Source organism: Grammomys surdaster, unplaced genomic scaffold, assembly GCF_004785775.1.
Source record: "Grammomys surdaster isolate TR1022 unplaced genomic scaffold, NIH_TR_1.0 63, whole genome shotgun sequence".
Classification (NCBI taxonomy): Eukaryota; Metazoa; Chordata; class Mammalia; order Rodentia; family Muridae; genus Grammomys; species Grammomys surdaster.
The window spans coordinates 18147572-18173896 of record NW_021604565.1 but is presented as its reverse complement, the minus strand read 5'-3'; the positions used below and the strand labels follow the sequence as shown (position 1 = coordinate 18173896).

The window sequence follows — 26325 nt, the reverse complement described above, 5'->3', positions numbered from 1 at the left end:
TTCTTTAAAATGTCTGTTTTCAAGTCTTCTTCAAAAGCAACACAATGAGAGACTGAGGTTATCCAAAGCTTCTCTCTCCAGCCATTTCTCTGTACTTCCATTCCCCGAGCTAAGCTTGAAAACTTGGTATCTCAAAAAGCACCCTGCCCTTCTCAGTGGCTGTGCCCTTCCATGGATGCCATTGTTATCCTACCTGCCTCCACCCAAGGCCATCTCCATCCTTTACTCAGGGATGTGGTGGGAGGGTAACAGAGCAAGGAAACAAAGAGTTAGAGAAAGATGACAGAAACACTAATTCTATTACCACTTATCTAGAATTAACCATGTCGACACAATAGTAATACCAATTTGGACAATCTTTAACTGTTTAAACTTTACTGTTCTTGAAAATGATGAGGTTTGGGGGTTGTTTGTATCTATCTTTCTTTGTTTCTTTCTGTTTCTTTCTTCTTTCTTTTTCAAGTAACACAATATTTTGCAGGAATGCATTTCCTATTGTGAGCTGTCTAACTTGGTGATGAGAGAGATGATGTCTAGGTAAAACTGGCTTATTAAACTAATGTATGTAAGACCTCATTACTGCTCCATCAAGTTTTCTGTCTTATAGAAAAACAGAGAAATTTACATTGAAAGCAAGCCCCTAGTCCAACTTCCAAGTACTAGAGGAACCTCTAAATGAACATTCTTTTGTAAGTGTGGAGTACTCTGTCTTGAACAGAGACCCTGCTTGCAATGTAATCTTAAATAGACATAGAAGCATGTCACAGAATGTTCTAGATACCAATTTTCCTCCTGCCATTCCTTGCTTAGCAGATGTAAGGCTAAAGGCCAGACCTGCAAGCTGCAGCCTTTTCTCTCAGATCTGTGCTTACTTCAGCACACTCTGGGTCTAGGGTAACTGAGTGTGCTTGGCAAAGACTAGTACACTGACAAGGTCTAGCAGAAAAGAAGTCTTTAAAAATGCACTTTGTGTGTTCCAAGGTTCTAAAATGCCAGAAGGTAGTTTTGAAGGAGAATACAATGATGTTATCTGACCTGGCCTGCATTACACTGTGTGTACACTATACAGAGAAACCAGTTGCTTCTCCTCAGTGTAACAGACTGTGTAATAAGAAGCCAACAGAAGCCATACTATCCCTGCAAACCACAGAGTAAAAAGTTAAGGGACAAGATGTGCATCATACATCCTTCCCTATGACCTAAGCAGCTTCTCATCCTATGCACTTCTTCTATTTTTAAAGAGAAAATCCTCACAATTATTCACTCCCCAGATTGGCATGTGAATGAAGATATAAATGTTAGATGTAAAATGCTTGAAGCACTGCTCACCATATAGGCACATTTTATAAATACTAGTTACGCTTATAGATACAGTTTTAAATTTATGTAAGGTGAACATCTTCACCAAAAGGCAGTTTTTACAACCCAGACTAAATGAAGTATCCATGACATTTGCCAATTTTCAAAGAACTATTACTGCCAGATCACTTTTACAATATTATTATTAAAGAACTAAGAAATCTGCCATTAATTGGCTTCAAATTAGAAAATGGTCACAGGTTACAACTGTCATTAGAAAAAGTATCACAAGAATTAAATACCAGTCTTGGCCTGGGAGATTTAATCTGAGTTTTAAAACAAACCTCATTTATTTCTTCTGTCTCTGGCAAAGTTACATGAGTCTGGCCTGGAACTAACAGAAGGAAATACTACAGCATTCTGTAACACTGCCTTGAGAGTCAAGCGTGTGTGTGTGTGTGTGTGTGTGTGTGTGTGTGTGTGTGTGTGTGAATGTGTGTGTGTTCCTCTGTATAAAGGTGGTTCAGCATAATCTACTGTATATACATGGAAGCTGACAGAGGTTAAAGGACAATGACTGGTGTTGATAATAGTACAGGGTCCCTCTCTCGCTTTTCTATGGCAAATGCAACACTAGCCTGCTCTGAGCTCCTGAGGCTTCTGCTATCTCTGTCCTCTATGACCCCCATGGGAGTGCAAGGATTACAAATCTCATGCTATGTGCCAAGATTTAATGGACTTTCTAGAGATCTGATTTCTGGTCTCAACACATCACCAGCAGCTACTGTACCCACTAGCCATCTATTAAACCTAAATCAAAAACTAAGAATAGTAAAATAACAAACACTTTTGACAATTCTTAATGCTCATACAACTGGAAGGTCTTCATTTCTATAGTAAAGGGAACTGGAGCCCACCAGAATAAGGGCCTCCCCTGGGTTAGAATGCACTGCATACAGATCCTCCTGCTGCCTTTTGAGCTGATTAGGCAATTCTTTCCCATATGTCTTGACAATGTCTGCAGAATTTAACCTACTTGCTGGTCTGCATCCTGATGTCTCTGATACTACTCTCTGTCCTCTTACAAAGTGCTGCATCCTAGGACATGACAAGGGCTTTATCATTAAGGCCAAAAACTTGGTCTCATCATCTTCCTGATGATGTCACCCCTGGAAAGTGAAATAACCTTTGTGCACCTGTTTTTAATATCTGTAACATGGAAGGTAAGTGGAGACCGTTGACATGATGCTGGATGTATTCAATATTATTATTACTTTTTCCCAGGTTCCAGTGTTCACAGTACCAACACTTTAATTAAAACAAACACTTGAGGTGTGATTCTATTTATATGTATTTCTTATTGACAGATTTCATCATTCTCTTCAATAATCTTACAATAAAGTTAGATATGAGTGTCATCCTGTCAATATGAGTTCACTATGGCAGCTGGAAATTGACGTCTTCTCCTTACTCTTGTTCAAAGGCTATACTAAAAGGACCTGTCTAACAGGTTTAAGAGCTCAGTCCACTTTAGATTTTGTATTGACTTTAACAGTAAATGAAATTTTGCCACTGCCATATTCCCATTCTCTCTCACTTGGCAGTTTTATGAGTGATGGGGACGTTATCCTAACTGCCTCATGATAAAAGAGTTCTGCTTATAGACAGCATAACTTGATATCTCTGATTAAAGTGTTTAGACCCTGTAGGTGGATTGCAGAAACAACATACAATTTGTATGTATTGGTATTGAAAACCCAATTACATTATTTTGTCTCTCCTATAAAGTATGAGGCTGAATTTTAGCCTTGACTACCTTTTCTTTTGGCCCAAAGTCCATACTCAATAAATACTGAACTTCTAGCCTTTAAGCAGAGAAATACTGGCTTGCTCCTTTTATTTGGTCAAGCACAGCACATATAAGATAATACAGGTAGAGTGTGTGTGTGTGTGTGTGTGTATGTGTGTGTGTGTGTGTCTGTGTACGCGCGTTCGTGCATGCATGTGTGAGTGTGTGTATGTGTTGCATCAATTTCTTCATGAAGCAGTGCTTCACGTGATGCAATGGCAGAGGCACACATCTGGTTTATAAGCCATGCTTCATTGTAATGTAATTTTGTAGCTGCCTAAAGGATGTAACACATGTCATCAATAACACACTTCCAGCTTAATTCAGCACGGCTTATTAAAGGTGCTGGATACAAATTTACATGTACAGAAATGAATGATGTTGACTGTGTAAAATTCATGGAAATTTTACATGGAGAAATTTGGGAATGCCTATCATGCTATAACCTAATTATAGCGCTGATCAACAGTTCGCTTGCCTCATCACACGAACAACTCAAGGGACAGCAACTGGCTTTATAACCATTTGCCATTAACAACGTGAAAACATGATTTCCATCAAGGGAGACACCTTAAAATGAAATGAACAAGCTCTCCAAAATTATGGGTAGCAGTCTCTCTCCATAGTCACATTTTTAAGGCATTATTACATCTTCTCCCATTAAGCCTGGTGCTTTCTCTCTACAGTTGCCATGGATAAACACAAACAAAGAGAGGGACATCAGCTGGCAGATGTTCAGAATATTTTCTGCAACATACTTAAGGGAGATACTTATCCTGTGTTACCCTCAGTTTTCTCTCAAACAAGGCAGCGATAATCCAATTTCCAGGGTAGTACTATGTTACCATATACCTAACAGTAAACAGCACAGAAAACACTTTCCTAGTCATCCTAAGTTTCCATCCTCCAAAAACCCTTAAAAATGGCCATAGTTCATATTCTTGAATAGGAAAATTCAGAAGATGCTGGATGCCTGTGAACCTCAGGTAGAGTTGGGTGATGAGGTCAGAATGTAACACTCATGATGGCTCACAGGATGACACTCAGGTGGCTTACAAGAAGATTGGGGACAAAATCTTAACAAGAGAAAGCATAGAGCTTCTGAGATCTGGGACTCAGACCACCCACCTTGTAGTTCTAGATTAGAAGTATAGTGGTACATGAAGGACTCCATGTTCCAGAAGAAAAAAATGACTAGAAATTCTGTTTGAGGGATGTATGCGTGATTGAGGAAATTAGCAATGAGAAAATATGACATTATCGAATTAAAGATACTTCAAAACTCAGAACACTATAACCTTTAAAAAATATCCTTGGACATGATTAGTAGGCAAAGGAAATTCATCTTCAACTACTCTAAAAATCTATAAGAAAAAAAGCTGGAGGGAACCTCATATTTTTAATTGTGGTTTTAAAATAAGGAAAAGGTATCTAAGAGAAGTGAGTTGACCAAAAACACAGCCAGTTACCAATAAGGTCAGGCTCCGTATGAGGTCTATGGATTCAGTGTGTGAGCAAAAAGCCTGATTTCCATTGATACACTGAAATCATTTCAAAAGTAAAGTGTCATCCATGAGCCACAGATGTAAAGAGAGAAGCATTTGAGAGTAGTCCACCGTGTAGAAAGAGATGCTTGCACTGATTATTAAATTTGTTTCATTTAAAGGTGAAAACTGTTACTTACTTTCTATACCTATATGCCATGTTCTATTGTAGCAGAACTGCAGGGATATGCAATAGAGATACTGCATTGCAACTCGTATTTGGTGAAAATTAGTTAAAATCTTTCCTCAAACTATGGGATGTCATTTAAAAATACAATAATGCAGTGTATTCTACAATAAGGAAGATTTTTTTCTTTGTCTTTTCCTTTCTTAAATTTTTCCTGACACAGGGTTTCTCTATGCTGCTCTGGCTGTCCTGGAACTTACACTGTAGACCAGGATGGTTTCTAGCGCCCAGAGATCTGCCTGCTTCTGCCCCCTGAGTGCTGGAGTTAAAGGTGTGTGCTACCTCCATCGGGCTAAGGAAGATTTCTCATCAATGAAATCCGTGTGGATTTGATGGAAGCTTCAGGCAAGAGAATTATAAAAAGGCACATGATAAGATCAGAAACCTCATTCCAATCAACAGATCCATACGATCAATAATAATAATAAATAAATAACTTTTTGTGACTATCTAAATGACGGTTGAGGATCATCAATAGATGAGCTGTGAGTCGCTTTGGGGCTGTGACTTTGAATTTTGTCCCTGGAGACTCATTGCTCCTTTATGGTAAGTTCCAGTTCCACATACGACGTGTCCACTGCCTCAAGCATGTTTCATTCCCACCCACTTCAGTCTTCCCTCCTGCTCATTCCAACCAATGGAGACCAGCCTGTAGGGCGTGTTCCTGACTGCTAAGCTTCTCAAGGAGGACACTACACTTCTAGCACTCTCATTCTAGAGCAAACATCCTCCGGTGTCATCAGTAGCCGATTCCTAACCTAGACGTTTAATCATTAACACTTAGTTTTTGGCTTGTTTGGGACCTCTTAGCATTTCATTACCCACTATTTCTTTTAAAACTTTACAATGACTTTCTAGAACACGTTCAGGAAAAAAAAAACTTCCAAATTAAATATTCCACATATATAATTGGTGTTGGGTTGAGTTGAAAATGACCATTGTTACACCATCTGCTTCCAGAAAAAAAAAAATCTTAATTTTTAGCCTGTACTTAGTTTCTGCATTTTCAAGAATAATATTAAATACTTCAAAACTTTAGCCAAAAGCATTACTAGGAAAACACATTTCTGATGCATATCGACATCTAAAATGTACAAATGACCTTTTAAAAAATCTACCTGAAACATACAAAAGTCAACAGCAGGTCTTGACATTCACCACCAAGTGAACAAAAGATACTCAGCACCATTAATGATTGCGGTGCATAAAATGAGGCTAAAGTAAGATACTGCTCAGATGCTCTAGGATTAACATTGTAAAGAAACAAAGGGACTATGTTAATCCAAAAGAAGAAGAAATAAATCCATATAACAAGAGCTACCAGTGAAGTAAATAAAAGAAGCACCAATGCACTCCAGGGAAGAATTCACAATAATGCAACTGTTTTGAAAAAAAAATAAGAAAATTAAGTTCCTTGAAAACTAAACACCGAGTTATGGTGTTACCTAGCAATTCCCACTGCAAGTCCAAGAGAAAGGAAAAGATTGCTCAGGGGGTTGGGGGGAAACCTGCATGAGGGTTTATAGAAGTGTTATTCATTTTATCCCAAATGTGGAAACCACTCAATCCCCACCAATTGATGAGCAGATAAAGAAAACACCATGCCTATTCAATGGAAGGTTGTCTTTGAAAGAATGGACTTCTTATATGTGACACAACATGGATTAATCATAAAAGTTTATGCTAAAAGAAAGAATCTAGGAATAAAACATCATCTATTATATGATTTAATTTAATGGGAAATGTCCAGAATAAGTAAATCCAGAGATATAGGTTAGAGCAAAGGCTCAGATTAGTTATTTAAGACAGTGTGAAAAATTGAAAAAATGTAACATGGCTAAAAACTGGGTAGTGGGGCAAGAATGGTTAGGGAGTGCCAGCTGTGCTTGTGTCAGATCTGAGCTCCATCCCCAGTTCCCAACAGCAGCTCACAACCAGCTGCAACTCCAGTTCCAGGAGATCATATGACCTCTTATGGCCTCCTGCCAGCACTAAAACTGCATGTGGTACACAGATATGCATGCGCTCTAAACCAGTCACACATAAATAATAACTATTTAATAGGGGATTAAAAACAGAAAATCGACTAATATAAGGAAGGGAATTTCTTTTGATGATAACAGAAATATTTTACAATTGAGTCTGGTTCTGGATGAAAAATGTGAATATACTGAAAACTTACACTCTCATAGTTTAAACAAGCGAGATTCACGGCCTGTGAGCCGCAGTTCAACAAAACTGTTATTTTAAAATTTACATGAGAACAAGAGTGGGCAGAAATATCCTCTAGTGGAACACATTTCCCAGTTATAGCTTTAAATACCAAAAAAAAACCCCACTCATTTTTAAAACAAATTTTCTGCAAAAGTTGGTCCAATGTTTTCAGAGATTAGGTGCCAAAATTAACAGGAGAAAAGAAGATGGTCTTCTGCACCACCAGCACTCTCTTCCTGTCAAAATCTTAGAAAATCGGCTTGAAACTGTTAGTTAATATTATTGCAAGGATCTTCTGCATATCAATTATGCCCGAAGTCATTATTTTTGGCAGTTGTGCTATAAATCCTGACTCAAGAGAGATAATTTGGTACCATCTGTTCTCAAACTTGAACATTCATCAGAATCACCTGGAGGCTTGACAGAATACAGATTGCAGGATGCCTCTTTCAGAATTCCCGAGGCAAGCAGGATTGCAAGGCTGACATTAATTCAGCTGGCCCAAGGACTGAACTTCCTAGTACTTCTCATGGGTGTTTACTAGTCTACTTAGTTTTCTCACGAACTTATTTATGGGCAATCTACCTCAATTGGTTCAAACATAATTGTAAAAAAATAAGCCAAGCCTGTACAGTGATCCCTATGGCACCGTTGATTTTCTAATCAATCACTTGATAGGAAAGAAACTATTGTTTAAGACAGAATGAGTAGTCTATTCTGTATACCAACTCTTGTTTAAAAGATACAAGATTTAGGCTACTGTAGAAGGATAGTTGGAAGGTCACAAAAAAGAGAAGTAGTAGTGAATTAGAATATCAGAGAACTAGAAAAGATCAATAGACTAGCTCCTTCACTGTAGAGGGGGGCAATGATGTTAGAACCCCTGGTGTATTTTCACATACTACCTACCATCCAGGTCTGTTCTGTACATCCCAGTGATAAGGCAGCTAAGAATACAGGGGCCCTAACAGGTCCATGGTGTGGTTTCCAAAGTCCTAAGAGCTTCAATGTGTGGGCAAGATGTCTTTGTGTTTTCCAGCTATCTCCTGTAATAACCTGTTGTATTTGAGACAGCTTGAGTGTATACATTTCCTTTCAGTTCTGATTGACTACTTTATAAGAAAATCTTTTTATGATAGAAGGATGCTCAGCTCTAATGAGACAATTGATTGTGACGAGCTGATTGTGGATTCCTAGCTGAGGATTCATAACCAGATGCTATAACTGAAGGAAAGCACGAACCAAAAAGTGAATATAGCAGTCAGCTGATGTTTGAGTTCCCCTATTATCATATTTTACAAGCATAAACAAGATAAGGACATTTGTTGGAAGAGTAAGGATATCTTTAAGCATATAACTGAAAAGGAAGTAAAGGAAATGTATTAAACAATGTGAAAAAATGCGAAATAGACAGTTTTGGTCTAATGGGTTTAGCTAGTAAATGAGCACCATTAAAACATAAAAGAAAAACATAACAATATAATTTGGAAACCAGATCACTATAACTCTCTCTCAAATATTTATAGTTGAGATTAGTATATGCATAGTAGCCACCTGATAAATGTCTTGCACATGAATTGTTACACTAAAAGTGCTTTAAGTACTAAAGCTAGGCAATACATTGTTTAACGACTGCTTCTCAAACTTGTGGCAGTATTTCCCTTTTCTATGTAATATATTCTACCAAATTCATCTTCTGTGCAAAGTCATTTGGAACTCACTTCCTTGGACGTAGCGTATACAATTGTAGGTAATATTAAAAAGAAGTGATTGGAGTTACAGACGTGGAGCTAGGACAGCCGTGAACACAGCGATCCTGAGAGAAGCTCAGAAGCAGAAAGCATGGCCTATGGTGTTCAAGGTACAAAGGAAGGCTTTTCAGAAATGGCGGAGTTACCATCATTATGGTTTGTGGATGAGGCATATGACTTGAGGAATTAATTCAACTATGTCAGTGTTTTCCACTGACCACTGATAGGAAAACATAAAACTGGATGGGCTAATTACTTTTGCTTTTATTTGTTAGACACAATAATACTAATAAATCAGTTCATAAAATCATGCTTTTAATATCAAAAGACAGAAAGGACATCACTGTAGAAAAAAGAAGAATTAGCAACACGAGCCTACTATTACCTTTATTTTCCAATTTTGGAATAGGACCAGTCAATGGTCCATTAGCTCAGACTTGGCCGCTAACATCACACATGGACATTGGAAACAGACAGCATTCATATCTTCAAAATGTTCCACGATGTTAGGGAAATGCCTTGTCCACCTCAAGCAATAATTTATACACATTTGTCTTATTTTTCTTGACCAACTCAAATAATCCACAGCTTTAGCTCACCCTGGAGAATCATATCCACAAACTTCCTACTTGAGCAGTGTCAAATGCTTGATACAGCACACAGACCAAGCTTCTAGCAGCCAAATCATCTCACCTTCTGCTAAATGTGTTTTCATGCCAAGAATCTTCAGCCCATTCTATGTATTCATGCTGTGTTCCAGTGGCTGCCTGGGAATCAGACCCAGGGCTCTGGCCATTTGTTAATATAGAACACCTGTTGAACTTGTTTGCCAGGATTAAATAGGATGAACCCATCTGTCTTAAAGTGATCTGATTTCTAGTATATTTTAAAAGAGACAGTAAGTATTATATTTCTCCTCACATATATGTTGGTAGTAGCTATTGCTCAATGCTGGACTTCAATTGATAACATTTATAACTTGTCAAACACGGTGACTACCTCCTATGCCTGCATTTTCTCCAAATGTTTAATAACTGGATTGCGGGAGTTACAGAAGTATGTCAACAAAATTCTTCCTTCAGAATTACTTTCTATTATTCATGACATGAGCACCTAGAAGGAACAAATATAATGAAAGTTTTTACAAAGCAATTGAATAAATGGATGAATTTTAAATTTTACATAGTAACATCATTACAATTGCTTTGAGTATATAACTAGCTTTGAATAAAATCATTAAAAGGCACATTATGAGTTGGAAAATATCATCACCATTTCTATGAACCTGATTCTATACAAATTCTGTTTCTGAATATAATTTTAAGATACTATAAAAAAAACCCTCGGGGGGGGGAACATCTAAATGAAAAGGAACTCAGGGAGATTATTTAATTGGAATTCGAGCTTCTTTTGTCAAATTCATGAAAGCACTTTGTATCAGTAATCTAAAACCAAAGGGGGAGTTAACTTAAACTAATTTTTAAAGTCTATGCTGCAGAACTGACTTGATTACAGCAAGGGTCTGCCAAAGGAGAAGGCACAAGGCTGAAAACTCATCTGGAACAAGTGGTGTTTACCCTTCATGGAATCTGCCAACCAAAAGATATGTCAGGAGTTTGGCTTTCAGCTCATAGAAATAACAGGGAGGCCTAGTGTGCCTTGCCAATAGGAACTCAGGGCTCAGTGGAGATTATTCCGTTGTTTGGAGCTGCTGCTTAGTTGCTCTGAGCAAGTTCTGAGCTACCATCAGCACCAATGTAGCTAAGTCATACATTTCATCTAAAAGTCCTATAGTAAAGGGAAGAAACTTGTAATAGTTTCAATTCACCCAGCAAAATTTATGCATCCTAAGTATCAATATCAACATTTAACTTTCCAAATTCTGGAAAATTAAGACACATTCAATGCTTCAAACCTAGTTTAAAAAATGATGTTTCTTAATGCATAGAACTCACATTGACAAACTGAGTGGTATGGTAATCTTGACTCTAAAAAGGGAGTCTGTCTAAACTACTATTAGAAGAACATTAATGCTCTCCAGTAAAGAAAATTCATAAATGTTAATTATGACTACAAAGCAGAAACAGGAAAGAAGCAGCTATGGTTGCCTGGAGATGCTCACTAGATATCAAATGAAAAGGTACAAAAAAACTGGTCCAAGTATCAGTCCCTCCCTCTATACACAGTTTTAGACACATGACAAATAAAAAAGGACTTAAGTAGGCTGGATGTGTCTGGTCTTATACTATCACTTTACCCAACTAAGTTCTGTTGAAGAATTTTTTTTTCAATGCACTGTCTCTAGTGAGACCCTTTGGCAGACCTATTGCAGGTACCCATGAGATGTTTCTTCTATAATCATCAGAGATCCCAGACCTTTTGATTTTATGTTCTAAAAGAAAGACATGCATTCACATAGTAAACATCTAGATGGAGGAGAGGTGAATGTCAAGACTGTTTCCAACTTTGGTTTTGTTACATAAGGATGCTCATAAATCCAAATTCCACCTTTAAGTGCCATAAGCTAACCATATTTAGCAAAAAAAATGTATAGAATAGTTATAATCTTAGAAGAAAGATGACTTATTTCCCCTTAAGAAATGGCATCTAGTGCTTTTTTGCCATCATTTTCTCTAGAACACGGTAGCCCTGGATGTAGACTGTATTATATATCGTCAATAAATCCACACCCACATTAACCAAACAGTGGATATAACATAATACACTATTTCAACATTTCTGTTTATATATTGGAATTAACATTAGAGTTCTTTGGGAGAAGGGATTGTAATAAGCCTCGAATGCAAGTTGAACAGCAAAATCAGTCTCGACTTCTACAATGTACATTTACATGTCTACTATAAAAGTCTTTAATAAAAGCAATATAGTTTATAGATGAAATATGCTTTATTTTATGCCTCTAATTATTCAGATGGGTATAGATATATTGTTAAGTGTTTTTAAATTGACAATAATGAAAAACAAGCTATATCCATACAAGGGATTTTCATCATTTCATGATTTCTTTGTCATTTTTATAGCTCCTTAAGTGTATTTTCTGAGTGTTTATGTTGAAGGCACAATACAATTATCTTCACAAGCTTCAGGCATGAGGCAAGTCCTTTAGATTTGTACGTCACATCATGTCACAGCTGCTGTAGACTCTTACCAATACTAGCTTTCCCTGAACCTGCATTCTGTGTGACATTTCACTAGGTCAAGTGAGTGACAGCAGTGTCCAATCACAATGAGAATATTACCCAGTCACCTGTTCTCTACACATGCTTGACTCCAAGTCACCTTGATGAGCTAACCTCTCAGTACTGCTCTCTTTCCTGGCTGCAGGCCACATGCCTCCTTCATAATCCCTGAGACACACCATGGGCTTGTCATCATCCAGGCCTTTCCAATTCATCACATAATGGCATTTTCCATTTATACTGAATGCGGCCTGAGAGTCCATGAGGGGACATTTAGTAATAAAGCTACAATGCACCTTGGATAGCTACAATATAGTCTGTAGCTGGAACAGCCCTTCTCTACATACAGATGTGAAAGGTCACAGCTTCCTACCTCAATATTATCTCCTCCCAAAGGTCTTCCCTGCCAAAGCTCATCCTCCAGGAATGACTACAAATTGTCGTATCAGTCTCCTTGACTATCCTCAGAGGATATATATCATTGTCTGTCTTGATAGTGCTCGTCTGCATATTCCTATTCATCCTCAGCACTAGCTGAGATTAGAGATTTCCCTTTTATTCATCATTCTAACCACAGCATTAAAAACTATACATTGAAACAATCTAGAATAACCTATTGAAATAAGTATCCAATAATCATGAGAAATAATATTTACATTAAAATAATATAGTTTCAGTCTATATATCACTGAACTCTATTAGTCCATCCCTTAAGTTATGCAAGAATTATTTTTAAGTTCCTATTTAGTTATAAACTAAATTATCCTCAAGGCTCATTACAACTTAAAAGTGGAACATCAAACAAAAGATAAATGAATGGACAGAGTGGATGCTTTCAGTGAATAGCCAATGTTGTTGGAAAGTACTGGTTTCATTTCTTTCGTTGATTAAGCTGAAATTGATATAAAACCAAGTGAAGTATCTTTACAATAAAACTAATAACACAACACACAAACATGAGACCCAGGAAAGGAACAAAAAGACAGATGACAGTGTACTTTCTAAGAGGCATGATAACTTTACTTCACACATTGATATAAAAACAATTTTAAAGACTTGACTATCAAATGTCTTTGATCATGCTGAAAAGAACATACCTCAGATGACATAACCATTTTAATGACTGAAAAATACATCATAAATCATTTATTACTTTTTAAATTATGTTTTTCATTGCTCAAGTTCCAAAGGCAACACTTTGCCTTGAGTGTTGGAATGGCCTGCCTGTCCTCATGTTAAAGCTTCCACAGTCTAAGAAATATTGGCATTATTAGTCCTTAAACTTTTTTTCTACAATAGAATAAAGTATAATTGCTCTGAAATAAAGAGAAAACGTATTTCAGCACACTGTGTTATATTCTTTGGACTAGACAGTATTCAAAAGCGAGACGATCCTTGGGATCTACCATCAATCACTAGAGGGTACTTGGCTCAAATGCCTATGCATTTTCCTCCATATTAGTTGTGAATTGGTGATAATCAATCTCCTGCTCAGAATGACAGTGACCAACTGCAAGTCTGTGATGGAAGGCTAGGCAGGCCCACAGGACTAGGCTGTAAAAGCAAACAGACCTAATTAGTGCCTGTGAAGATGGAACCTTTAGCCCCAGACTCCTCCCAAGGACACAAAACCTCTAAGAATTCCATGACTTGCAAACAATTCTCTTCCTTGAAATATTCCAAGTCTAGCTGGTATTACTATCAGTAATAAAGTAATAACTTTTTCTAGTAGGCGTATATCAATTTCAAGTACAGTTACATAGAGTGTAAAAGTCCCCAAATTAGATCCATGGTGTCACAAAAATATTATTTTTCATTTATTGAGTTTTTCCTTTCATAAAAAATTAGATTAGAGTAGAAGTTTATTAGAGGAAATTCATACAGGGACCAAATTATAAACAGCCTTGGATCTTCTTTGAAAGTTGGCCTAGAAACAACGGGAAAGATTGGAATAGAATAAAATTTAAAAATATATTTAGCAAGTTAACTTTACATGAAGTGTAATCTGGGAGCAAAAAAATAGTAATAGGGACAATTCCTATCAGTTCTGATAGGCATCAAGAGTCTAGACTAGGGTGAAGACAATGAAATCTAGGGAAAATTCTAAGAAGAAACAACAGAATTAAATTGCTGTATAATAAAAATTTTAAAATACTAGAGGGATGGGCCATGTCTGCCATTTCTATCACTACTGTCTTTTCCAGGGTATGGCTTAATAGCCAATATACACAGTAAAAATAATGAAGCAAAATGTAAGGAATGACTCTAAAGATAACTCTGGGTCACAGTAGTGCCAGAATTAGAAATACATGCCCAATGGTTAATTTAATTTTATCTGTGTTGGATGTTGGGTGTAGAAAACATTTAAATATATCCAGTTAGTGTACATCCAGTCACTGACTAAAAACACAGTCTAAGTCACAAGAGGAAGTATAACACACGAGAGAGATATCTGGAAATTACAGGCTAATACCAATACTGTGTAGTCTGTAAGGATCTTTTGTTGGTAGCTATATGTTGTATTGTTATAACAAAAGAAATAAAGTGAACTGTTTGTCAAAGAGATTTATTTATAGTTTTAGAGGTTAGAATTCCAAGATCGGGCAGCCAAATCAGGCTCACCTCTTGTAAGGGAGGAATTTGTTATGTAACAATTGTGCCAAAAGTCAAGAGAGAAATGGCTTGGTTCAAAGGAGACCCAGCAAACATTTTGGAGTGGTTTAGCTTTATAAGAGCCTGTTCCTGAGAAAGAAAAATCATTTATGGTAGATATGAAAAAATATTCAAGAGGCTTCGTATAAATGTTTAAGTGTCAAAAGCTATTTCTAAAAGCTCATCACTGAAGTTAAAAACAGTGAAGGATTCTAAAAATATAGTGTATTCATTTGAAGAGCCAATTGAAAACCAAATTGGTATTAATCATTTCAATAATGAAGACATTTCAACTTGAAAAGGCATGTTATGAATGGAAAGACATATGGAAATTTTACAGAAATCAAAATTGTGACTTTACTCCAAATCATGGGGTTTTACCTCAAAGTGTTACAGAATCTGGGAGGACTTGTTTTGAGCTCTTGCTTTGTCTGTTCCATTGTTTCCCATTTTCTTCTTGTAGGATGGTTTCTGCTAGTTTAGTTTCCCCTAAACCTCATATACTCTTCTTGTGCTCAGCTTAATTCCCCACGTGTACGGTCTCCACTTTTCACCATCATTACCCTTAGCACGGGGGTCTCTGAGTTTAGTCTAAAAGCAAGTTCACTTACCCAGTATCTTAATTACCCAACATGCACTTGGAATGCTGGGAAATACGGGTGCTGTCTGACCAAGGAAACTTTCTTCAATACAGAATTCTCATTTTTTTCTGGTGAAAAATAATGGCTTTATGTTTATGTAAATCATTCTCCTTTTTGTCTTCTATAACAGACTGTAGGCAACTCTGATGTTACTCTTTACCATAAAGCTGGGTTTAAAGTTCAATCCTGAAATCTTAGCTTCATTCTCCACCTTTGGCTCTAAACCTTCTTTCCAAAGACAACTCAAGCTTCAACCTCTTCGCCACTGTAAATACAAGTATTGCTTCTGAGAGGTAAGGAAAGTCGATATAAACAAAACATAGAATGGACAATTTATAGTATGTGTAATAATTACATTAGAGATACATAATTCATATCACACATGTATATAATGCAAATTAATCCAAAGTTGTTTTTATGTTCTATTAGAGCAAAATTAAATTTGTCCATATGCATAATAACATTTTAAACTATGACTACTTAGGAAATAGAATTCATTTCTCATAAATGTAGTCAATACATTAATTACTTCAATAATTCAAGCATTGCTATATCTCCAGATACATATAACAGAATTGTATTAGCTCAGATCAATTTCTCTTGGCCAACTAGATATAAATGATATCTTAGACAAATAACAGCATGATGCTAAGTGTTTATAGGAATTAAATCAGAAGAAAGCATTAGTTCACACAGGAGAGCAAACCACGCTGAATGACTTACTGACTCTTGAGACAATGATATTTGAACACTTGTCCCTCACAGCATCAGAATCATTTGACAACAGTAGCAACTTTTTAAAGAATAAAACCAGAAGACAACTGAAAAGCCAGCCTAGCTAGATGAAATAAATGGCAGTACTGTCACAAAGTGTCAATGCACTGCCCCATGATGTCACTTCCCACTCATCAAATAAAGCAGCGAGCGTAAACCGTTGATGACAACAGAAGATGTCAACTATCATGCATGGGATGAGTATTTCACAAGAACAACGGGAATATAGGTACAAAATAATATACCTCAGCATTTTCAAAAGTGTTTTCTGTCACTCGAGTCATTTTTAATTTCTGCCTTATAACTGCAGTGTGATATTAGGTATTTTAATCACTATACTTCTTTATATTTAGGAAACATGCAAGAGCTAAGCTAGTGTTTCTGAAAGTGAGGTCTTTCCTCTCTAGTGGGAAGAACAAGCACCTATTTTTTTTTTCAAAAATATTCTGGAAGTACCTGTTTAGAGAATGCATCATGCTAAACCGGAGTTACTTGATTAAGTTTCCGTCCTCTGGCTGACACATAGCACTATGAAGAGAAGTCTTTGCCTCTATCAGCACACCACCACTGTGTTTGGCATAAGACACTGTACATAAAGGTTGTTCGGTGCATCTGGCTATTTGGTTTCTAAAAATTTGTATCCAGTGATTTCTTGATCCCCATCTAACTGCCTGAAGCCAAGCAAATGTTAATTATTCTTTAGTTTTCAAGGTCTCACAATCAAGGCCAGACTTGCTTCAAACTTGGAATCTTCCTGCTTAAGTCTCCTGAATGCAATTTTGCAAATGGAGACCATCATTCACAGAGGGAAAAGAAATACTTCCCTTACAAATACTAATCCACATAGATCAATATAGCTACCATAATATGAAAACGGGAGGATTTAGGGAGCTAAAGTCACAGAGCCTGTGGAAGTAAAAGGACTGTACATATTAGTGGAGGATCTCGGAGAAAAAGGGACTGAACAGGCATCCTAATCGAATCAGAGCAAGTTCTTCCTACACTTATACTCTGCTTTGTTAGTTTGTATGAGGAAATTCTTCTAGAAACAAGTCAAAGTCAGTACAATGAGCCCTGTGAGTGCCTGTGATCACAGCAGAGTAGAGGCAGGAAGATGAGACGTTCAAGGTAATCCTCAGCTGCCTAGGGAATTCTAAAACAGATTGAGTTATCTGAGACACTTTCTTTAAGAATGTAATCATGATAAAATGCTGCTCTCTGTACATCTTGTAATTTAAGGAGCTCACTTTACATAAGTTTATAAAACTCAGCTAAATGTCTGATATTACCAACCACATTGCTTTCTCCAGGAAATTGGTGGGGATATCACCAGCCTCCTCACTCCCAACATTATCTACTACCTCGGTACTGTTATTTGAAAAATGAGTGACAGTATGGAGATTGAAGAAGGTGAAGAGAACCATTCTGATGGAAAATGGAAGCTGGAAGTGGTAGACTTGGCTTGAGGCTGAGGCACACAAACAAAATAGCGGTATAGATATTTTTGTGCTTGAAAATAGTTTTGGAATGGGTAGCAACCAGAACTAAGCAATTAGTACCCCATTTCTAAGTAGCTTTATCATGTTGGGCATGTTACTTAGGATCCTGTGCCTCACTGCTCCTATTCACATAAATACACGTGACATACCTAAGAAAGTGGCAATTCTAAGTTAATAGTTGGAAATTCTCCAGCAGTACCGTGTGCATAGTAAAGGCAAGGCAAACATTCACTCTTGATAATGTTCACTAAACTTGACAAAAGTCACACAGTTTAACTGCAGGGTGGATATAAATATCCAAGTTATAAAATGCAAACCATGGGAACTGATGAGAATTAAGAAGGCTGTTTAGTCCTGGGAAGCACTCACTGGCTTCACACCACCTCCTTTGTGTTGCAGGCATGAGTCTCCTTTTTGCTGATTTAGAGCTTCCTGTGTCTCCTGTTAATTATGTCTGCTACCAAAGATATTTCTTTTCTACAGATCTTTTCTTTTATTGGATATTTTATTTATTTACATTTCGGATACCATCCCCTTCCCTCATTTCCCCTCCCTAGAACTCCCTCTCCCATTCCCCCTCCTCCTTTTTGCTTTTATACCATTTTAATTACATATAAGTATTCAGGTCAGTTCTAGGTTGAGGGAGTAGCAATACAATAGATGCAAATAGTCAAGGAACAAGCAAGACAATAAACACAAACAGTCAAAGAATAAGCAAGGCAATAAACAGAATTCATGAACACTCCCATGATCACTGTTTTTAAGGGCTTATCAGAATGACCAAAATATCTAAGCCAACTTCCCTGTCCAAGCCCAAAGTCATTTTCATGTCTGAAGCCTACTTCTTTGTTCTAGCCTAAAATTTAGATTCCTGTCTGAAATTACTTCCCTGTTCTAGCCTAGGATTTAGATTCCTGCCTGAAGCCCACTCCGTTTTCCTTGGCCCATGTCATATTGCTGAAGTTGCCACCTACTCGTGAAAATCTGCAAGTTATCCTGAGCATCTCTTCATTTTCTCCTGAGCAGCATCACCTCAGCCATTGTCTCCATCTGATAAATACGAGCTAAACAGAAAGGCTCTTGAAATTATTGTTTTTATCTCTACAGAAATCTTATAATCAATTCCCATTGCTCTCCTCGATGACTGAAACCAGAGTTTCCTGAAAATCTAGAAGCATTATAATGCCTCATGCTTTTTAGAGGTGTGTGTATGTGTGTGTCTGGGTGTGTGTGTCTGTGTGTGTGTGTGTATGTGTGTGTTAAACAAGTGTCATACATGTATATAACTACTAGAAAAGAAAGGCTTTTTTGAATCTATGTGAATAAAAAGTTTTCTTATACTGGATATTTAAAAGTTAAGATTATTGTTTGGATAGTTGTAGAAATGAGTTTAAATGTCTTAGCTTACATTTTCTTCATTCCTATTTTAGTGTGGGAACTGGGGTCAAGGTTCCACACATAAACATGCATTACATAAGTGTTTACTGTTAAAATCAGGAAATGGTTATTAAGGTTGAATATAATATTATAGTAGGCAGGCAATGACAGAATGGCATGTGCTTTTAAAATTTATTTATTTACTTATTTTGTTATGTGCATATGCTAATTTAGTACGTGTGTACATATGTTAAAACACACACCCTACCTCATACAGGTAGATGCAACAGGACAACGTGCAGGATTCTCCCTTCTTCTATATGCATTCTGGGGACCAAACACTGGTCATCAGATAGCAGATACCGGTGACATCGCACCAACCCTGTCATGAGATTTCACTGTGAACTCAGTACTAAAATTAACAAGAAGAACAGGCATAAGAAAGGCTTTCAAAAGTACTACTTGGAAGAACCATAAAGCACAATAGGATTGCTATTCACATCCAAGCAGAAGCTGTTTTGAGAATCAACCTTGTTACAGGAGTAACAAGGAGTCCTCTCCTTGTGGCTTTGAATCTTGGAAACACAGGTCTCCCTTTGCTACAGTTACTATCATCAGCACACTGAAGACTTAGTTTCCCCTGCAGGTTTCTTCTCCACAACAGGGAACACACTTGTTAAAACAACTCAGGTATCCACGCACTCAAATAGTACATGCCCATTAAAAATCGGACAATACCACTTATTTCCAGAGTGAGGCAGTTTTTGTTTCTGGACTTCAAAACAGAGCCATATCATCAAACAACAAAAATTCCATTAAATTCATGGAACTGTATGGACAGTTTTCACTGAAACTTGGTAAGCTGCTCTACATCCCTAAGTAAATATTTACAGGATCGTGTTCCCTCAAAATACAGAGTACAGTTGTTAGGGGATATGAAAATTTACAGGAATTAATATGGAAAGGGTTAGTCACTTCTTACAAGAGTAAGAATCATGACTTGTGGCTTAACTTGAATGAATACCCAGGACTCATTACCTGGTCCATGTTACCAGAAAGAGGCAGCTCAGATGCTAAGAGGGAGGACGCCATAGCTGCATGGTGGTGATATTGATGAAACAGCTGAAGCTCTCTCTCTATAGGAACCTAAGGTGGACAGACTTGAATTACTGCATCCTGGCATCATTCCTCCCACCTTCAGACCGACAGCATGCACATCTTTGACTATTTCAGACGTGTTGGACTCTAGCAGTGTGCTCTAAATTTAGATTTCTCCTTTAGAATGAAGGGATGGGTTTTCATTAAATTGCCTGTTTTGCATTTCTTTCACTCATCACCACAGCATCTATTTGCAGAACACCTACCAACTTGTGAGAGCCTTGACAGACAATTAGCCTGCAATGATGGACTATCTCTCTTGCTGAAGCTCACCTTGTTTCAGGTGACCTTAAATCAAATCAGCCCACCACAGCAGGATGAAGTGAGGCTCCCTAAGACAGGTGCCTGTGTCAGCCCTGCTTTGCGTCTGTGTACTGGGTCACACTCACCAGATCCTGAGATTTGACAGTCACATCTGCTTTAATCTCTTCATCCTCCTAATGCCACTGCTACCAGTCTCTTTCCTCCTCCATTTCTTTATATTCCTCCATATTTTCAGCTTTCTTTTTTTATTGGATGTTTCATTTATATTTCATATGTTCTCCCCTTACCCCATTCCCCCACCACCACCTAGGAACCCCCTATCCAATTACCCCTCCTCCTGCTTCTCTGCGGATGTGCCCCTACATAACCCCCCTCTGCTCCCACCTCCCGACCCTCAAATTCCCACCCACTGGGGCATCCAGCTTTCATGAGACCAAGGATCTCTTCCTTAATCCCTCCTCTGCCTCCTCTCCCGTCTCTGCCCCCCGATCACCCACCTTCCTTGATGCAGTATTTGTTTTCCGTTTATTTTATTTAATCTTCTGTTCCTATGTGTGAGTGTACATGTGTATCTGTACACATACATATGGAAGTCAGAAGTTGACACTGGTTGTCTTCTTCAGTTGCTCTGCACCTAAGTTTTTGAGATCATCAGTTCAGGTAGAGTGACCATACGCCCCACACATTGTCCTGTTTCCATCTCCTAGGCCAGAAATTATAGGAATGCACAACCAAGCTCAATATTCCACACATGGGCGCTGAGGATTTGAACTGAGGTCATTTTGCTTGAGTGGCAAATACTTTCCTTTCTTTAGAATGTGTATGGTCTTTGAAGATTGATTTCCCACACTGTTGCCAGGGTAAAATTCTTTCTTTTTTAAATAATGGGTCAGCATTTTTTACAGGCTTGAAAAGATTCTCAAGTCTTGGAGAAATTAAAATTTCTTTTAAAATCGATAATTTTATTTTAATAAAAGTAAATTACATTCTATACTGATAATCTCCCATTTAAGTGTTTCATTAGTGGTGTACAGAATATATTTTACACCTCCTAATTCTATTTCTTTATCTATTTATCCATCCAAATGAGGCACTCAGCACTCAGGCCTAATAATCCAAGGACACATTCTATGGAAGCTATTAAGAATTAAGTTCTTCAGAACACTGCACTAAATTTAAACAAATAATTATACCCTTTCCCCTAAATAAATCCCTTACTTATCTAAAAATGAATTCAGAGAGCTATAACAAATCAGCAAGGAAATCCTGGCTCTGATTCCATTTCTGTTTGCCGAAAAATGTGGAATGAGTTCTTAAAGAACTTGGGAGTTAACAGACTTTTCTTATAGTCTTGTAATAAATACTGACAGTTTTCTTTCTTTATATTTAAATATTTTACAGTTTCATTTCTTTACATTGAAAAGAATCCTGGTATTCAGAGTCATCCCTGGATACTACTATTCCTCACTGGTATACAGAAGTTGCTGAGTCACAGATAATTATCTTCTAATTTCTTATTTTTATTGACACCGTCAGGATTAAGCAGGAACAAAATGCCAAAGGTGAGGTACAATGGAGCTATTTGGAAATATGGATCTACAATGGCATTTTGAGTTCTTTTTAGTTTCCTTTTAGGTAGTTCTTTTTTTTGTTTTGTTTTGTTTTTTTGAGACATGAAGCCTAAAGAAAAGAGAAACTGATGAGAAAACTTCTAGAGTCCCCAGATGTCATATTACTGAAAGAGTTAAATGTGGATGGTAGAAACCTCACAGGACCCCACCCCTAGACGAAGTGCTACAGGTAAGCAATAGCTACCGAAATAGAGAAAGAATCCAAAGATGAACCCCTAGTAGATTATCTAATCCCATTTGGTCAGTCCTAAACACAGATATGAATATGAGCAACACTAAATAACCCAGCAAGTGCTATCAATGTATATATGTAACAATAATAAAGAATATGCAGTCATTAATTTGAGGAGTGATCAACACAAAGACCTGAGGGGAGGAGAAAGGGACAGGATGATTAAAGTAACTATATACAAAATTACTTAAAAGTAAATTAAGAAGAAAAAAGATCTCTTCTCACTCTTACATAAGACAATCTGAAAAAGACCATTTTTAGAGTTCTATGCCCAGGTTTCGATAGGGGAACTATCACAAAATCCTGCTTCCTGCATACATGTATTTGTTCTTGAGATTAGAATGTAACTCACTCACCATGATAGATTGGATACCGACATTGCAGCGATCTCTGATGGAGTCTTCTCTAGGTGTCAGAATAGGAAATCAGTACATCCACCTGACAGGACCACTGCTGGGTTCTGCTCTGCCGTTGGAACAGGCACAAACCACTTATTTACTCAGGACTTGAGAGGACCTGTCGAGAAAACAAAAATATTGATGTTTCTAGAGCATATTCTTAGGAACAGCAATAGATTCCTTTCAACCAGACTGGAAGCTGCACTATAAAGAAAGACACACCAGAGCACGATATTATTTTTTCTTAAGGCAAACAAGATGCCATACTTCAGTGATAAAATTAAAATGGCCATATGAGTTGCTGAATTCCCTCACCTATAAAACCCACTGGATGGTTACCAAGATAATCTTTCTCTGAAGTAGGGAATACAGAGAAGAACACAAAGTACACTTAGAAAAATCAAAGATTCTTCTACTTTTTAAGTTATTTTTACACATTTGTGATAGAAATGATCAAAGATCCTGATTTTCTTAGAGCAGAAACACTAAAAGACAAAAATAAGTAAGTGGAAACACAAATACAGACAAACACAAAGACCTTGGCATAAAGCATGATCATTACTCATCTAAGAGTAATGGAAATCCACTCACTGCTGCTCTGTGAAGACAGCAATAGTAAATAGCATGGAGGACAGATGCACAGGGTTTTTACATGACAAATATCACTGTATACAATTTTTGAGTATCTATTGTATATATTGTCCTATAATTTTAAACTGAAATTTTCGCAGAGACCAACTAATTCTAGAATTCTATTATCACTTTTAATAGCTCAGGGTATTTTCTATTATTCTAATAATAATACTTATTGACACAATTCTTCGTGCCCTGAGCAGACCCAGGGATTAGGCTCCCCACCCACTCCTACAACACCCAGAGGAAGCTTGGCTCCCAGGAGCTCTGCCAAACCAAGATCTCATATGAAAGCACAACACTCAGCATAACTGTGAGCCCCTCCCCCATACCCAGGGACCTAGGAACCCCTGGCCAGCCAGAGGCACACATTCATTCCTTTTTGCACTTGTGCCTAGAGAGGATTAAGGGCTATGATCCCCCATCCATTCCTATAACACCTAGAGGAAACTTGAAACTCAGAAACACCAGGGTCTCAGGATTTCAGAGGCAGCTAGACTCTTAGGAGCTTTGCCACACCCAGGTTCTCAGAATCACAGGATCCCAGAATCACAGGGTCACAGAGACAGCTAGACTCCCAGGAGTTCTGATACAACCAAGCTCACAGGAAGGACAGGCTCCAGTCAGAGACAGCAAAGCCAGTTAGCACTAGAGATAACCAAATGATGAGAGGGAAGGTCAAGAACTTAAGAAACAGAAACCAATGCTACTAAACAACATAAGAACCCAGTTATCCCACCACACCAAGCCCTGGATAGCCCAACACACCTGAAAAGCAAGATTCAGATCTAAAAATCCCATCTCATGAATATGACGGAGGACTTTAAGAAGGACATAAATAACTCTCTTAATGAAATACAGGAGAACACAGGTAAACATGTAAAAGCTCTTAAAGAGGAAACACATAAATTGTTCAAAGAAAAACAAGAAAACACAATCAAACTGGTGAAGAATTGAACAAAATCATCCAGGATCTAATAATGGAAATAGAAACATTACAGAAAACACAAAGGGAGACCCTGGAGATGGAAAACCTACAAAAGAGATCAGGAGTCAGAGATGTAAGCATCACCAGCAGAATACAAGAGATAGAAGGGAGAATCTTAGGCATAGAAGATACTATAGAAGGCATTGACACAACAGTCAAAGAAAATACAAAAAGCAAAAAGCTCCTAACTCAAAACACTCAAGGAATCCAGAACACAATGAAAAGACCAAACCTAAGAATACTAGATATAGAAGCGATCAAAGTCTTCCAACTCAAGGGGCCAGTAAACATCTTCAACAAAATTATAGAAGAAAATGTCCCTAACCTAAAGAAAGAGATGCCCATAAACATACGAGAAGGTTACAGAACACCAAACAGATTGGACCAGAAGAGAAATTCCTCCTGTCACATAATAATCAAAACACCAAATGCACAACACAAAGAAAGGATACTAAAAACTGTAAGGGAAAAAGGTCAAGAAACATATAAAGGCAGGCCTATCAGAATTGTACAAGATTTCTCAACATAGAGTGTAAAAGCCGGAAGATCTCGGGCAGATATCATACAGATTCTAAGAGAACAAAAATACCACCCCCTGGCAACTATACTCAGCAAAACTCTCAATTACCACAGATGGAAAAACCAAGATATTCCATGACAAAACAAAATGTAAACAATATGTTTCCACCAATCCAGTCCTACAAAAGATAATAGAAGGGAAACTCCAACACAAGGAGGTTAACTACACCCAAGATTAAGCAAGAAATTAATCTCAAAACAAACCAAAAGAAGATAGCCATATAAATATAATTCCACCTCAAACAATAAAAATAACAGGAAGCAACAATCATTGGTCCTTAAGTTCTAGCCAGAGCAATTAGGCAACAAAAGGAGATCAAAGGGATATAAATTGGAAAGGAGGAAGTCAAGATACCACTATTTGCAGATGAAATGATAGTATACATAAGCAACCCCCAAAATATCTAAGAGATAACTCCTACAGCTGATAAACAACTTCAGCAAAGTGTCTGGATATAAAAATTAACTCAAACAAATCAGTAGCTTTCCTATTCTCAAGGGTTAAACAGGCTGAGAAAGAAATAAGGGAGATGAAACCCTTCACAATAGTCACAAATAATATAAAATATCTTGATGTAACTCTAACCAAGCAAGTGAAAGATCTGTATGACAAGAACTTCAAGACTCTGAAGAAAGAAATCGAAGAAGACACCAGAAGATGGAAAGATCTCACATGCTCATGGATCAGAAGGATTAACATAGTAAAAATGGCCATCTTACCAAAAGCAATCTACAGATTCAATGCAATCCCCATCAAAATCCCAACTTCACATATAAAAGAACGAAAATTGATGCATTTTTATCTACTTGTAAATAGCTCAAGTCCAAGTGGATCAAGGACCTCTATATAAAACCACATACACTAAATCTAAAAGAAGAGAAAGTAAAAAAGAACCTCAAACACATTTAGTATAGAGGAAAATCTCCTGATGTCAACACCAATGGCTTATGCTCTAAGATCAACAATTAACAAATGGGACCTCATAAAATTGAAAAGTTACTGAAAGGCAAATGACACTGTCAATACTGTCGTAAACGACAACCCAGAGACTTGGAAAAGATCTTTATGAACCATATATCTGATATAGGGCTAATATCCAAAGAATATAAAGAAATCAAGAAGTTAGACTCCAGAGAACCAAATAACCCTATTAAAAGATGTGGTACAGAGCAAAACAAAGAATTCTCAACTGAGGAATCCAGAATGGCTGAGAACACTAAAAGAAATGCTCATCATCCTTAGTCATCAGGGAAATGCAAATCAAAATGATCCCGAGATCCCATCTCACACCAATCAGAATAGCTAATATCAAAAAGTCAGATGACAGAAGACGCTGGTGAAGATGTGGAGAAAGAGAAATACTCCTACATTGTTGATGGAATTGCAAGCTGGTACAACCACACTGGAAATCAGTCTGGCAGTTCCTCCTGGAAATAGTTCTACCTGAGGCCCAA

The 26325-nt window shown here is 37.4% G+C and overlaps 1 protein-coding gene across 1 annotated transcript in view; it reads right to left on the bottom strand.

The window, feature by feature from the left end:
• The window catches only part of Oxr1 (oxidation resistance 1), a 406935-nt gene that overhangs the window by 300501 nt on the left and 80109 nt on the right, over positions 1-26325 (bottom strand). Inside the window, exon 2 of the mRNA XM_028765635.1 lies at positions 22629-22788. Coding sequence (XP_028621468.1) covers positions 22629-22651 — 23 coding nt within the window. The 5' untranslated portion in view covers positions 22652-22788. The remainder of the gene's footprint in view (positions 1-22628; positions 22789-26325) is intronic.